The 13244-nt window shown below is 47.2% G+C and overlaps 1 protein-coding gene across 1 annotated transcript in view; it reads left to right on the forward strand.

The window, feature by feature from the left end:
• The window catches only part of LOC311226411 (dynein axonemal heavy chain 11-like), a gene marked incomplete at both ends in the record, with an annotated part of 709106 nt that overhangs the window by 71460 nt on the left and 624402 nt on the right, over positions 1-13244 (forward strand). The window contains 6 exon segments of the mRNA XM_084311837.1: positions 3802-3888; positions 5004-5162; positions 8171-8254; positions 10169-10327; positions 12215-12337; positions 13103-13225. Coding sequence (XP_084167963.1) covers positions 3802-3888; positions 5004-5162; positions 8171-8254; positions 10169-10327; positions 12215-12337; positions 13103-13225 — 735 coding nt within the window.

Here is a 13244-nt window from a genome sequence, read left to right on the forward strand (position 1 = left end):
TTTCTGAGTTGCGTTTGGACGTCTGTCTGTCTGCCGAGAGGACAGACTGGTTGCGTTTGGGTGCCTGTCTGTCTGTCTGTCTGTCTGTCTGTCTGTCTGCGGAGAGGTGAGACTGGTTGTGTTTGGAACCCCTGTCTTCCTGCTGAGAGGTGAGACTGGTTGCGTTTGGAATGCCTGTCTGTGAGAGGTGAGGTTGTGTGTGTGTGTGTGAGAGGTGAGGTGTGTGTGTGTGTGTGAGAGTGAGGTTGTGTGTGTGTGTGTGAGAGGTGAGGTTGTGTGTGTGTGTGAGAGGTGAGGTTGTGTGTGTGTGTGTGTGTGGAGAGGTGAGGTTGTGTGTGTTTGTGTGAGAGGTGAGGTTGTGTGTGTGTGTGTGTCGTGAGAGGTGCGGTTGTGTGTGTGTGTGCTGTGTGTGTTGTGTGTGTGTGTGTGTGTGTGTGTGTGTGTGTGTGTGTGTGTGTGTGTCGTGTGTGTGTGTGTGAGAGAGGTTGTGTGTGTGTGAGAGGTGAGGTTGTGTGTGTGTGTGAGGTAGAGGTTGTGTGTGTGAGAGGTGAGGTTGTGTGTGTGTGTGAGGGGAGGTTGTGTGTGTGTGTGAGAGGTGAGGTTGTGTGTGAGAGAGGTGAGGTTGTGTGTGTGTGTGAGAGGTGAGGTTTGTGTGTGTGTGTGTGAGAGGTGAGGTTGTGTGTGTGTGTGTGAGGTGAGGTTGTGTGTGAGAGAGGTGAGGTTGTGTGTGTGTGTGAGGTGTGGTTGTGTGTGTGTGAGAGGTGAGGTTGTGTGTGTGTGAGAGGTGAGGTTGTGTGTGAGAGAGGTGAGGTTGTGTGTGTGTGTGAGGGGAGGTTGTGTGTGTGTGTGAGGGGAGGTTGTGTGTGTGTGAGAGGTGAGGTTGTGTGTGAGAGAGGGGAGGTTGTGTGTGTGTGAGAGGTGAGGTTGTGTGTGTGTGAGAGGTGAGGTTGTGTGTGTGTGTGAGGGGGTTGTGTGTGTGTGAGAGGTGAGGTTGTGTGTGAGAGAGGTGAGGTTGTGTGTGTGTGTGAGGGGAGGTTGTGTGTGTGTGAGAGGTGAGGTTGTGTGTGTGTGAGAGGTGAGGTTGTGTGTGAGAGAGGTGAGGTTGTGTGTGTGTGAGGGTGAGGTTGTGTGTGTGTGTGAGGTGAGGTTGTGTGTGTGTGTGAGAGGTGAGGTTGTGTGTGTGTGTGGGTGTGTGTGTGTGAGAGGTGAGGTGTGTGTGTGGTGTGAGGTGAGGTTGTGTGTGTGAGAGAGGTGAGGTTGTGTTGTGTGTGAGAGGTGAGGTTGTGTGTTGTGTGTGAGAGGTGAGGTTGTGGTGTGTGTGAGAGGTGAGGTTGTGTGTGTGAGGTGAGGTTGTGTGTGTGGTGTGAGAGGTGAGGTTGTGTGTGTGTGAGGTGAGGTTGTGTGTGTGTGTGAGGTGAGGTTGTGTGTGTGTGAGAGGTGAGGTTGTGTGTGTGTGTGAGGTGAGGTTGTGTGTGGTGTGAGAGGTGAGGTTTGTGTGTGTGTGAGGTGAGGTTGTGTGTGTGAGAGAGGTGAGGTTGTGATGTGTGAGAGGTGAGGGTTGTGTGTGTGAGAGGTGAGGTTGTGTGTGTGAGAGGTGAGGTTGTGTGTGTGTGAGAGGTGAGGTTGTGTGTGTGTGAGAGGTGAGGTTGTGTGTGTGTGAGAGAGGTGAGGTTGTGTGTGTGTGTGAGGAGGTGAGGTTGTGTGTGTGAGAGGGTGAGGTTGTGTGTGGTGTGTGTGAGGTGAGGTTGTGGTGTGTGGAGAGGTGAGGTTGTGTGTGTGTGTGGAGATGAGGTTGTGTGTGTGAGAGGTGAGGTTGTGTGTGTGTGAGAGAGGTGAGGTTGTGTGTGTGTGTGAGAGGTGAGGTTGTGTGTGTGTGTGTGAGAGGTGAGGTTGTGTGTGTGAGAGGTGAGGTTGTGTGTGTGTGTGTGAGAGGTGAGGTTGTGTGTGTGTGTGAGGTGAGGTTGTGTGTGTGTGTGTGAGAGTGAGGTTGTGTGTGAGAGAGGTGAGGTTGTGTGTGTGTGTGAGAGGTGAGGTTGTGTGTGTGTGTGAGAGATGAGGTTTTGTGTGTGAGAGTGAGGTTGTGTGTGTGTGAGAGGGGAGGTTGTGTGTGTGTGAGGTGAGGTTGTGCGTGTGTGTGTGTGTGTGTGTGTGTGGTGTGTGTGAGGTGAGGTTGTGTGTGAGAGAGGCAGGGGTGTAGAAATTACCCAGAAATTATACTTAAGTGAAAGTATGGGCACCGTCTCAAAATCGTACTCAAGTAAAAGTATCTGGCTAAAAACACACTTGAGTAAAAGTAAAAATGTGTTTACTTTTAAATGTACTTAAATACTCAAAAGTAAAAGTAAAAACTTTTTTTCTGACTGTCTATTCTTCTGATAGCAGGTGTTTAATCAGCAGGTGTCTTGCACAAGGACCAATCAGCATGGGTATGGGCGGGTTCATTTTCCATTGATGGGGATTTGATTGGCTGTTTTTAAATAAAGCGCGGCCGCAGGATTAATAACGTTAACGTCAGTTCGGCCAGAGAAACAATATAGTAATTAAAATAGTTGGACCTGCGAGATTGTACTTGTACTTTGTAGGTCTGCATTTTAAAAAATTATGTTTTTTTTCTTGTAATTGAGTAAAATTACAAGTATACTAAAACTAATAATACTTGAGTAAAGTACAAATCCCAAAAACAGTACTTAAGTATTGTAACGAACGACAGTGGCTCTGGAGGTAGAGCAGTCGTCCTGGCAATCCGGAGGTTCCCGGTTCGATTACCGCTCCTCCACGGACAGCGCGTCGATGTGTCCTTGAGCAAGACACTTACTGTAACCCCTAATTGCTCCCGATGAGCAGGTTGGCACCTTGCATGGTTGCCTCCACCGTCGGTGTGTGAATGTGTGTGAGTGAATGTGTGAGTGAATGTGTGAGTGAATGTGTGAGTGAATGGGTCAAATGTGAGTAACAAATTGTAAAGCGCTTTGGATAAAAGCGCCATATAAAAAAGCAGCCATTTACTTTACAGCCCTGGTGAGAGGTGAGGTTGTGTGTGAGGGGTGTCGTGTGTCACTGCTGGGGGAGGGACCCCGAACAAGAACCAAGAGTCTCTGTGTAAACCATCTCATCATCTCTCCTGCATTATGTATGAATGAGCCTATTATTTCACCAATGCACGCCCCCCAAATAGTTTACTACAGTAAATACAAATTACTTAGTTACTTCTAGCACCCCGAGTCCTTCCAATCTAAAAGTAGAAATACTTTCACCCCTCTATACCGTAAAAGGAGAGGGATGTGACAAAAACGTGAAACTTGAAACTAGTGTTAGAGTAGTTGGTGTTAAATACTTTATACTCGGGTTGTCTTTAGGAAGTAATTTTTTGTCTTGTATGTCTTTTATTATTAACTAGTGCTTGAAGATATTTGCTCAAGTAAAAATACTTAGTTACTTTTCAGTGCTGCCCCTGTATGGTTAAAGATGAAGATGTAGATATACTAGATAGATAGATAGATAGATAGATAGATAGATAGATAGATAGATAGATAGATAGATAGATAGATAGACAGACAGACAGACAGACAGACAGACAGACAGACAGACAGACAGACAGACAGACAGACAGACAGACAGACAGACAGACAGACAGACAGACAGACAGACAGACAGACAGACAGACAGACAGACAGACAGACAGACAGACAGACAGACAGACAGACAGACAGACAGACAGACAGACAGACAGACAGACAGATATGTACCTAATCTATAGACTGTGTGGATGGTAATACACAGGGCTCTTTCCCTTTCTCTCAGGTGAAACAGTATGAGTTTAGGGAGCAGTTCCGTACTGAAGTCATCTTCAGGATCGCCGTGGAGGAGCCCTATAAACTGATTGACAAGGTGAGGAGTGTGAACCATAATATATCCAGATCTGCATAATAAGAATTTGCTGAAGCACACTGGCCCCCATTCATGACTTTGTAATTTAATTTGTAAAAGATGTAATAACCTTGAAAAGCCTCTATCTCTCTCTCTGTCTCTCGACTCTCTCTCTACCTCTCTCTCTCCCTATCACTCCCCCGCTCTCTCTCTACCTCTCTCTCTCCCTCTCTCTCTCGCTCTCTCTCCCTATCTCTCTCCCTATCACTCCCCCCACTCTCTCTATCTCTCTCTCTCTCTCTCTCTCTCTCTCTCTCTCTCTCTCTCTCTCTCTCTCTCTCTCTCTCTCTCTCTCTCTCTCTCTCTCTCTCTCTCTCTCTCTCTCTCTATCTCCACCCCACTCTCTCTACCTCTCTCTCTATCTCTCCCTCCCCCTCTCTCTCTCTCTCTCTCTCTCTCTCTCTCTCTCTCTCTATCTCTCTCTCTCTCTCTCTCTCTCTCTCTCTCTCCCTCTCCCTCTCCCTCTCTCTCTCTCTCTCTCCTCTCTCTCTCTCTCTCTCTCTCTCTCTCTCTCTCTCTCTCTCTCTCTCTCTCTCTCACTCTCTCTCTCTCTCTCTCTCTCTCTCTCTCTCTCTCTCTCTCTCTCTCTCTCTCTCTCCCTATCTCTCTCCCTATCACTCCCCCCCCTCTCTCTCTCTCTCTCTCTCTCTCTCTCTCTCTCTCTCTCTCTCTCTCTCTCTCTCTCTCTCTCTCTCTCTCTACCTCTCTCTCTACCTCTCTCTCTCTCTACCTCTCTCTCTACCTCTCTCTCTCTCTCTCTCTCTCTCTCTCTCTCTCTCTCTCTCTCTCTCTCTCTCTCTCTCTCTTTCTCTATCTCTCTCTCTCTCTTCTCTTCTCTCTCTCTCTCTCTCTCTCTCTCTCTCTCTCTCTCTCTCTCTCTCCCCCCCCCCCCCCCCCCCCCCCCCCCCCTCTCTCTCTCTCTCCACTCTCCTCTCTCCTCTCTCTCTCTCTCTCTCTCTCTCTCTCTTCTCTCTCTCTCTCTCTCTCTCTCTCTCTCTCTCTCTCTCTCTCTCTCTCTCTCTCTCTCTCTCTCTCTCTCTCTCTCTCTCTCTCTCTCTCTCTCCCTCCCTCCCCAGTCTAACAGGACAGTAGCAGTGTTGGAGGCGGAGATGCAGAGGCTCCAGGACACGGCTGATCTGTTTGAAGTCAGTTTCCCCGACTACAGGCAGCTGAAACAGTGTCGCTCTGACATCATCCTGGTCAAGGCCGTGTGGGACATGGTCCTCTTCGTCAAGGTGCACACAGAGAGCCTCTCTCTCACACACACACACAGAGAGCCTCTCTCTCTCACACACACACACAGAGAGCCTCTCTCTCTCACATACACACACAGAGAGCCTCTCTCTCACACACACACACAGAGAGCCTCTCTCTCTCACACACACACACAGAGAGCCTCTCTCTCACACACACACACAGAGAGCCTCTCTCTCTCACATACACACACAGAGAGCCTCTCTCTCACACACACACACAGAGAGCCTCTCTCTCTCACACACACACACAGAGAGCCTCTCTCTCTCACATACACACACAGGAGAGCCTCTCTCTCACATACACACACAGAGAACCCTCTCTCTCTCACATACACACACAGAGAACCTCTCTCTCTCATACACACACAGGAGAACCTCTCTCTCACATACACACACACAGAGAGCCTCTCTCTCTCACATACACACACAGAGAACCTCTCTCTCACATACACACACAGGAGAACCTCTCTCTCACATACACACACAGGAGAACCTCTCTCTCACATACACACACAGAGAGCCTCTCTCTCACATACACACACAGGAGAACCTCTCTCTCACATACACACACAGGAGAACCTCTCTCTCACATACACACACAGGAGAACCTCTCTCTCACATACACACACCGGAGAGCCTCTCTCTCACACACACACACACACACAGAGCCTTTCTCTCACACACACACACACACACAGAGAACCCTCTCTCTCACATACACACACAGAGAACCCTCTCTCTCACACACACACACACAGAGAGCCTCTCTCTCACATACACACACAGGAGAACCTCTCTCTCACATACACACACAGGAGAACCTCTCTCTCACATACACACACAGAGAGCCTCTCTCTCACATACACACACAGGAGAACCTCTCTCTCACATACAAACACAGGAGAACCTCTCTCTCACATACACACACAGGAGAACCTCTCTCTCACATACACACACAGGAGAACCTCTCTCTCACATACACACACAGAGAACCCTCTCTCTCTCACATACACACACACAGGAGAACCTCTCTCTCACATACACACACCAGAGAACCTCTCTCACACACACACACACCAGAGAACCTCTCTCTCACACACACACACAGGAGAACCCTCTCTCTCTCACATACACACACAGGAGAACCTCTCTCTCACATACACACACCGGAGAGCCTCTCTCTCACATACACACACAGAGAACCCTCTCTCTCTCACATACACACACAGAGAACCCTCTCTCTCTCTCACATACACACACAGGAGAACCTCTCTCTCACATACACACACCAGAGAACCTCTCTCTCACACACACACACACACCAGAGAACCTCTCTCTCACACACACACACAGGAGAACCCTCTCTCTCTCACATACACACACAGGAGAACCTCTCTCTCACATACACACACCAGAGAACCTCTCTCTCTCTCACATACACACACAGGAGAACCTCTCTCTCTCACACACACACACACACACACACCAGAGAACCTCTCTCTCTCACATACACACACAGCCACACACCAGAGAACCTCTCTCTCACACACACACACCAGAGAACCTCACTCTCTCACATACACACACAGCCACACACCAGAGAACCTCTCTCTCTCACATACACACACAGCCACACACCAGAGAACCTCTCTCTCACACACACACACCAGAGAACCTCACTCTCTCACATACACACACAGCCACACACCAGAGAACCTCTCTCTCTCACATACACACACAGCCACACACCAGAGAACCTCTCTCTCTCACATACACACACAGCCACACACCAGAGAACCTCTCTCTCTCACATACACAGACATGGACTGTATTCACATACCAATGCATTTGTGTAAGTTAAATATATTGTAAGCTTAAAGATACACTGTCAGACCACGCCCTCTTATCTTGATCCTCTGATCATAACTGTCGCTTCCCTCGGTGTGATTGGAGGATCAAGAAAAGAGGACAGGGTTTAAGATCAATTAATTTTTCAATCATTTGGAAGGAGGACCATGTGGACTCAACCATGATGTACAATTACATGGAATAAAATATATCAACAAACGGGTAATAATCTGGCGTCTTATCACTGGATCTTGCAAACAAGTCATGCTTTGCCAGTGTTTCACCTTCTCTAACAACACACACACAGAAATTAGTAATTTTCTTTCAAAAGCGGTGACCAGTGGTCAAACAGGCAGCCATGTTGGAAGAAAGAGAACGACACAAACGTTCAGTGCACGGCCTCTATTTAGTGGTTGAGTCTACGCTGTTCTCAGTTCCGTCAGGCTGGCAATGAGGACCGCGTAGACACAAGCACTAAAGTATGGGCGTATTTAGCATAATGCTTGAGCCTGTACACAGCCCTCATTTCAAATCATCAGAACATCTTACACAGTTGTATCCTTAAACATCAACGTGTATGATATGATATGATATGATACATTTATTTATATTGCGCCCCTCAACCAATAGTTACATCGGCCCGGGGCGCAGCCCGGGAGAGAAAGAGAAACAAAAAAAGACAGGAACAATATGAAAACAGAAAAAAATACATGCAGGCCAACCAAGCAGATATAAAAAACGGAAAGACATAATACACCAGTCATACTACAATACAAAACTAGCTCATGGATTGTTTATGGCGAAAAGGTGGGTTTTGAGCGTGGCCTCAAAGGTCCGTAGAGTGCTTGCAGATTTCAGGTTGAGTGGCAGCTTGTTCCAGAGGGTCGGTGCTGCGACTGCGAAAGCCCGGTTTCCCTTCGTCACCAGTCTTGTGTGGGGGATTTTTAGGCAGATTTGGTTGTTTGATCGGAGGGATCTGGAGCTGGCTGATTGGACCAGGAGTTCCTTTATGTAGGCTGGGGGGCGAGACCGCTTATGGCTTTGTATGTGAACATGAGGATCTTGAAATGAATTTGTTGTTTTACCGGGAGCCAACCATAACACGTCATGTTATCCTGTTATTGTTCTCTCCACGTCAGACCAATATAGAGGACTGGACCAAGACTCCGTGGAAAGAGATCAACGTGGAGCAGATGGACATGGAGCTCAGACGATTCGCCAAGGTACTGTCTACAAGACGTCTCCACGCGTCAACCTTTATTTATACTCGAAAAGACAATCGAGGTCACCCTAATTTTCAATATCGTCGAGACTTTACAGACATTTCAATGCACGCATTTCTACAATATAACAATAATAGATATTAATAACTATCTATATAGTATAAAATGAACATAGGCATACAATCAGCACACAGATTGAAAGAATCAAAAAATCAATGCATAAATTGCAGACAAGAATAGGTATACAAGACAATAAAAGTAGTGCAATGTAAACTTGCACACTTAATAATGGCATGCAATAAGTACAAAAGTACAATACCGACCGAACTGTAGGAGTCGCTGTTTACAACGACCAGGACCCACCCTCGCCGGGTTTCCCACCCACTGACACCGCCAATTGTGTCAGCATGGACGACCGACCAAGCCGGAGGCACCGCTGGCAGTTGGATTCGATCCCACTGTCTCTGCGGTGGTAGACAGACGCTTATTCCGCTGCGCTACCCTGCCGCCCCTTGAAATATCTCTTTATAATGATCAATGTTCCTCTTTATTTTACACATAGGCTCAAATACCAAACAGTATAAGATCAAGTTTCAAGTTCAAGTTTCTTTATTAAAAAAAAAAAAAAAAAAAAGTGCATAATGTCATAAATCATGATCAGCTGCTCAGACAGGTCATCATGAGACGTCATCAGCCATCAGGCCATATAAGGTCACAGCTGTCCACTGCTCAGGCACTCTAGGACAGTGGTTCCCAAACGAAATAAAATAGAAAATGTATATAATATCATTTTAATTAAAAATAAAATTGTAAAGCCGTTGTGTAATATAAAAAAATGAAAAAAAAAGAAAAAAAAAAATATTCTTTATTAGTTGTCATACAAAAATACAGAATACTTTTATATGAAATGCATTTTTCTGTTTTGCTCCTGAGAGTGTGCTAGATAAAAATAGATGAGTATAGAATAGAAAGTCAAAAGTACGTAAACAGGGGCGGTCAGGTGGCGTAGCGGAGATTGCGCTCGTCACCAACGCGGGAGATGCTGGGTTCCAGGCCAGCTCTCGGCGCTGCTACCAGCTTGGCTGGTCGTTCATACTAATACAATTGGCAGTATTAGGGGGTGGGAAGCTGGTGGGTGGGAATCTGGCGTTGTGGACAGCGGTCAGGTCAGGGCTACAGGTCAGGTCTCGGCGCTTGCTCAACGGGGGCAGGACTTGGTGGAGATAGCGTGCCCTCCCACACGTTACACTTCACCAATGAGAGTCCTCGCTGCCAAGTGAAAAGACGTCACTGGCAGTCGCCACACGCATCGGAGGAAGCGTGTGGTCGGCTTCGGGACGCCCTTGTACCGACTCGTAGGAGAACATGCATACAGCTGCCAGGTAGGGGAGGGGGGGAATTGGCACGGCGACTAAATCTGAGAAAGAGAAATGAAAAAAATTCAAAAGTACGTAAACAAGTGTAAACAAAAGTGTTCAATATATATACAATATACAATACAGAGTAGACATTTTTTTTTAACTGAGTTACAATACAATATACAGTACAATGCAGAAATGGGATGAGGTACAACTTAGGGTAAGGTGCAATGAGGTATGAGTTGTAGTGCAAATCTCTTTACCAATACATCTAAAGTGTGTTAAAGTGTCTAAAGTGGGTAAAGTGGGTGCTACAGTGAGTTGTTTGTTTAAAGTGAGTGTGTACGTGTGGATGTGTGTGCTGTGAGTGTATGTGATGGTTTGTTACATAGTGTTATTGTTCGTTGAGCAGCCTGATGGCCTGGGGATAGAAGCTCCTTCTGAGTCTCTCTGTGCTTGCCATGAGACTCCGGTATCGCTTGCCTTACCGCAGCAGTTCATGGACGGTCTGTGTCGTACTGTACTGTACTGTACTCTGCTGTGCTCTGCCTTGTAGGAGATGAAGACGTTGGATAAGGAGGTGCGTGTGTGGGACGTGTACACGGGCCTGGAGTCCACCGTGAAGAACCTGCTGACCTCGCTGAGGGCCGTCAACGAGCTTCAGAACTCTGCCATCAGGGAGAGGCACTGGACACAGCTGATGGACACCACCGGGGTACAGGCGGAGCTCTATACTGCCCTGTCACGTGTTTATAAATGTTACTTCTCCTTTCGGACAAGTTAGGTTTTTGTAGAGAGAGAGAGAGAGAGAGAGAGAGAGAGAGAGAGAGAGAGAGAGAGAGAGAGAGAGAGAGAGAGACAGAGAGACAGAGAGACAGAGAGAGAGAGAGAGAGAGAGAGAGAGACCGAGAAAGACATTCGGCAAAGATCACCGGTTCCAGGAGTCGAACCCGGGTCGGCCGCGTTGCACCGTAGGGCTGTATGCGGTGCGCCACTCGGGCGCCCCCTTGTCACGTATTTATATCCACATGAATGAATTATGTTCTGTTCTGTTGAACTGCTCTGTTCTTCTCTGCTCTGTTCTGTTCTGCTCTGTTCTGTTCTGTTCTGTTCTGCTCTGTTCTGCTCTGCTCTGCTCTGCTCTGCTCTGCTCTGTTCTGTTCTGCTCTGCTCTGCTCTGTTCTGCTCTGCTCTGCTCTGTTCTGTTCTTCTCTGCTCTGTTCTGTTCTGTTCTTCTCTGTTCTGTTCTGCTCTGTTCTGTTCTGCTCTGTTCTGTTCTGTTCTGCTCTGTTCTGTTCTGCTCTGTTCTGTTCTGTTCTGTTCTGTTCTGTTCTGCTCTGTTCTGTTCTGCTCTGTTCTTCTCTGCTCTGTTCTGTTCTGTTCTTCTCTGTTCTGTTCTGTTCTGCTCTGTTCTGTTCTGTTCTGTTCTGCTCTGCTCTGTTCTGCTCTGTTCTGTTCTGCTCTGTTCTGTTCTGTTCTGCTCTGTTCTGTTCTGTTCTGTTCTGTTCTGTTCTGTTCTGTTCTGTTCTGTTCTGTTCTTCTCTGTTCTGTTCTGCTCTGTTCTGTTCTGTCTGTTCTGATCTGTTCTGTTCTGCTCTGTTCTTCTCTGTTCTGTTCTGTTCTGTTCTGTTCTGTTCTGTTCTGCTCTGTTCTGTTCTGCTCTGTTCTGATCTGTTCTGTTCTGCTCTGTTCTGTTCTGTCTGTTCTGCTCTGTTCCTCTCTGCTCTGTTCTGTTCTGTTCTTCTCTGTTCTGTTCTGCTCTGTTCTGTTCTGTTCTGCTCTGTTCTGTTCTGTTCTGTTCTGTTCTGCTCTGTTCTGTTCTGTTCTGTTCTGTTCTGCTCTGTTCTGTTCTGTTCTGTTCTGCTCTGTTATGTTCTGCTCTGTTCTGCTCTGTTCTGCTCTGTTCTGTTCTGCTCTGTTCTGTTCTGCTCTGCTCTGTTCTGCTCTGTTCTGTTCTGTTATTCTCTGTTCTGTTCTGTTCTTCTCTGTTCTGTTCTGTTCTGTTCTTCTCTGTTCTGTTCTGTTCTGCTCTGTTCTGTTCTGTTCTGTTCTGTTTTGTTCTGTTCTGCTCTGTTCTGTTCTGTTCTGTTCTGTTCTGTTCTGTTCTGTTCTGTTCTGTTCTGTTCTGTTCTGTTCTGTTCTGTTCTTCTCTGTTCTGTTCTGTTCTGTTCTTCTCTGTTCTGCTCTGTTCTGTTCTGCTCTGTTCTGTTCTGTTCTGTTCTGTTCTGTTCTGTTCTGTTCTGTTCTGTTCTGTTCTGTTCTGTTCTGCTCTGCTCTGCTCTGTTCTGCTCTGTTCTGCTCTGCTCTAAATTCCATTATATTGGTCATTATCTTTCTCCTAAGTGGGCGTGACTTTTACACAGGCACTATCGTTAACACTGTGAGATATCAGTATCAGACAAACACACCAGTTTGGTGCCAAGATGTTTACAGCACCTTCAACTTGCAAGATACACAGTCCAATATTTACCCAATTGTAGCCACTTTCAGCCAAAACCTCTACATCTGTCATCGGGGTGAATGGAGACCTGTGCTCGCTCTAATGTTGCGCCTTGGTTCGTCTCCCTTTTGGAATGTCTCCGGCTGCTTCCTCTGCCCCCAGGTAAGGTTCGTGATGGGCCAGGGCACCACCCTGGGGGACCTGTTTGACCTGCATCTCCACCGTGTGGAGGACGAGGTCAAAAACATTGTGGACAAGGCTGTCAAGGAGATGTCCATAGAGAAGGTATACAGACCTGTCATTCTGAACGGGACAGTCGTTTCTGTGTGAGAGAGAGTGTGTGTGTGTGTGTGTCAGCTTAACCCATTCACAACCACACTAGAGAAGGTTAACCCTTTCACTACCACACTAGGGTTAACCATCTGTAGTGTGGTAGTGAAAAGTTAACCATCTGTAGTGTGGTTGTGAAAGGGTTAACATTATGTAGTATGGTAGTGAAAGGGTTAACCTTCTGTAGTGTGGTTGGGAAAGGGTTAACCCTTTGTCGTGTGGCAGTGAAAGGGTTAACCGGCTGTGTTGTTGTTGTGAAAGGGTCAACCTTATGTAGTGTGGTTGTGAAAGGGTTAACCCTTTGTCATGTGACAGTGAAAGGGTTAACATTCTGCCGGGTGGTTGTGAAAGGGTTAACCCTTTGTCGTGTGGCAGTGAAAGGGTTAACTGTCTGTAGTGTGGTTGTGAAAGGGTTAACCTTCTGTAGTGTGGTTGTGAAAGGGTTAACCCTTTGTCATGTGGAAGTGCAAGGGTTAACCGTCTGCCATGTGGTTGTGAAAGGGTTAAACCCTTTGTCGTGTGGCAGTGAAAGGGTTAACCTTCTGCCCTGTGGTTGTGAAATGGTTAACCCTTTGCCGTGTGGCAGTGAAAGGTTAACCTTCTGTAGTGTGGTAGTGAAAGGGTTAACCATTTATTTGGTAGTGTGGCAGTGAACGGGTTAAACGCTTGGTAGTGTGGCAGTGAAAGGGTTAAACGCTTGCTCTTCTTCGTTGGTCCTAGGTCTTGGCGGAGATCGGCCAGACGTGGAGTGTGATGACCCTGTCGTACGAGACCCACAGCAGCACGGGGACCCCTCTGCTCCGGGCAGACGAGACCCTGATGGAGACCCTGGAGGACAACCAGGTCAGCAGCCACACGCAGT

This window comes from Notolepis coatsorum, assembly GCF_963971535.1.
Source record: "Notolepis coatsorum genome assembly, chromosome: 4".
NCBI lineage: Eukaryota > Metazoa > Chordata > Actinopteri > Aulopiformes > Paralepididae > Notolepis > Notolepis coatsorum.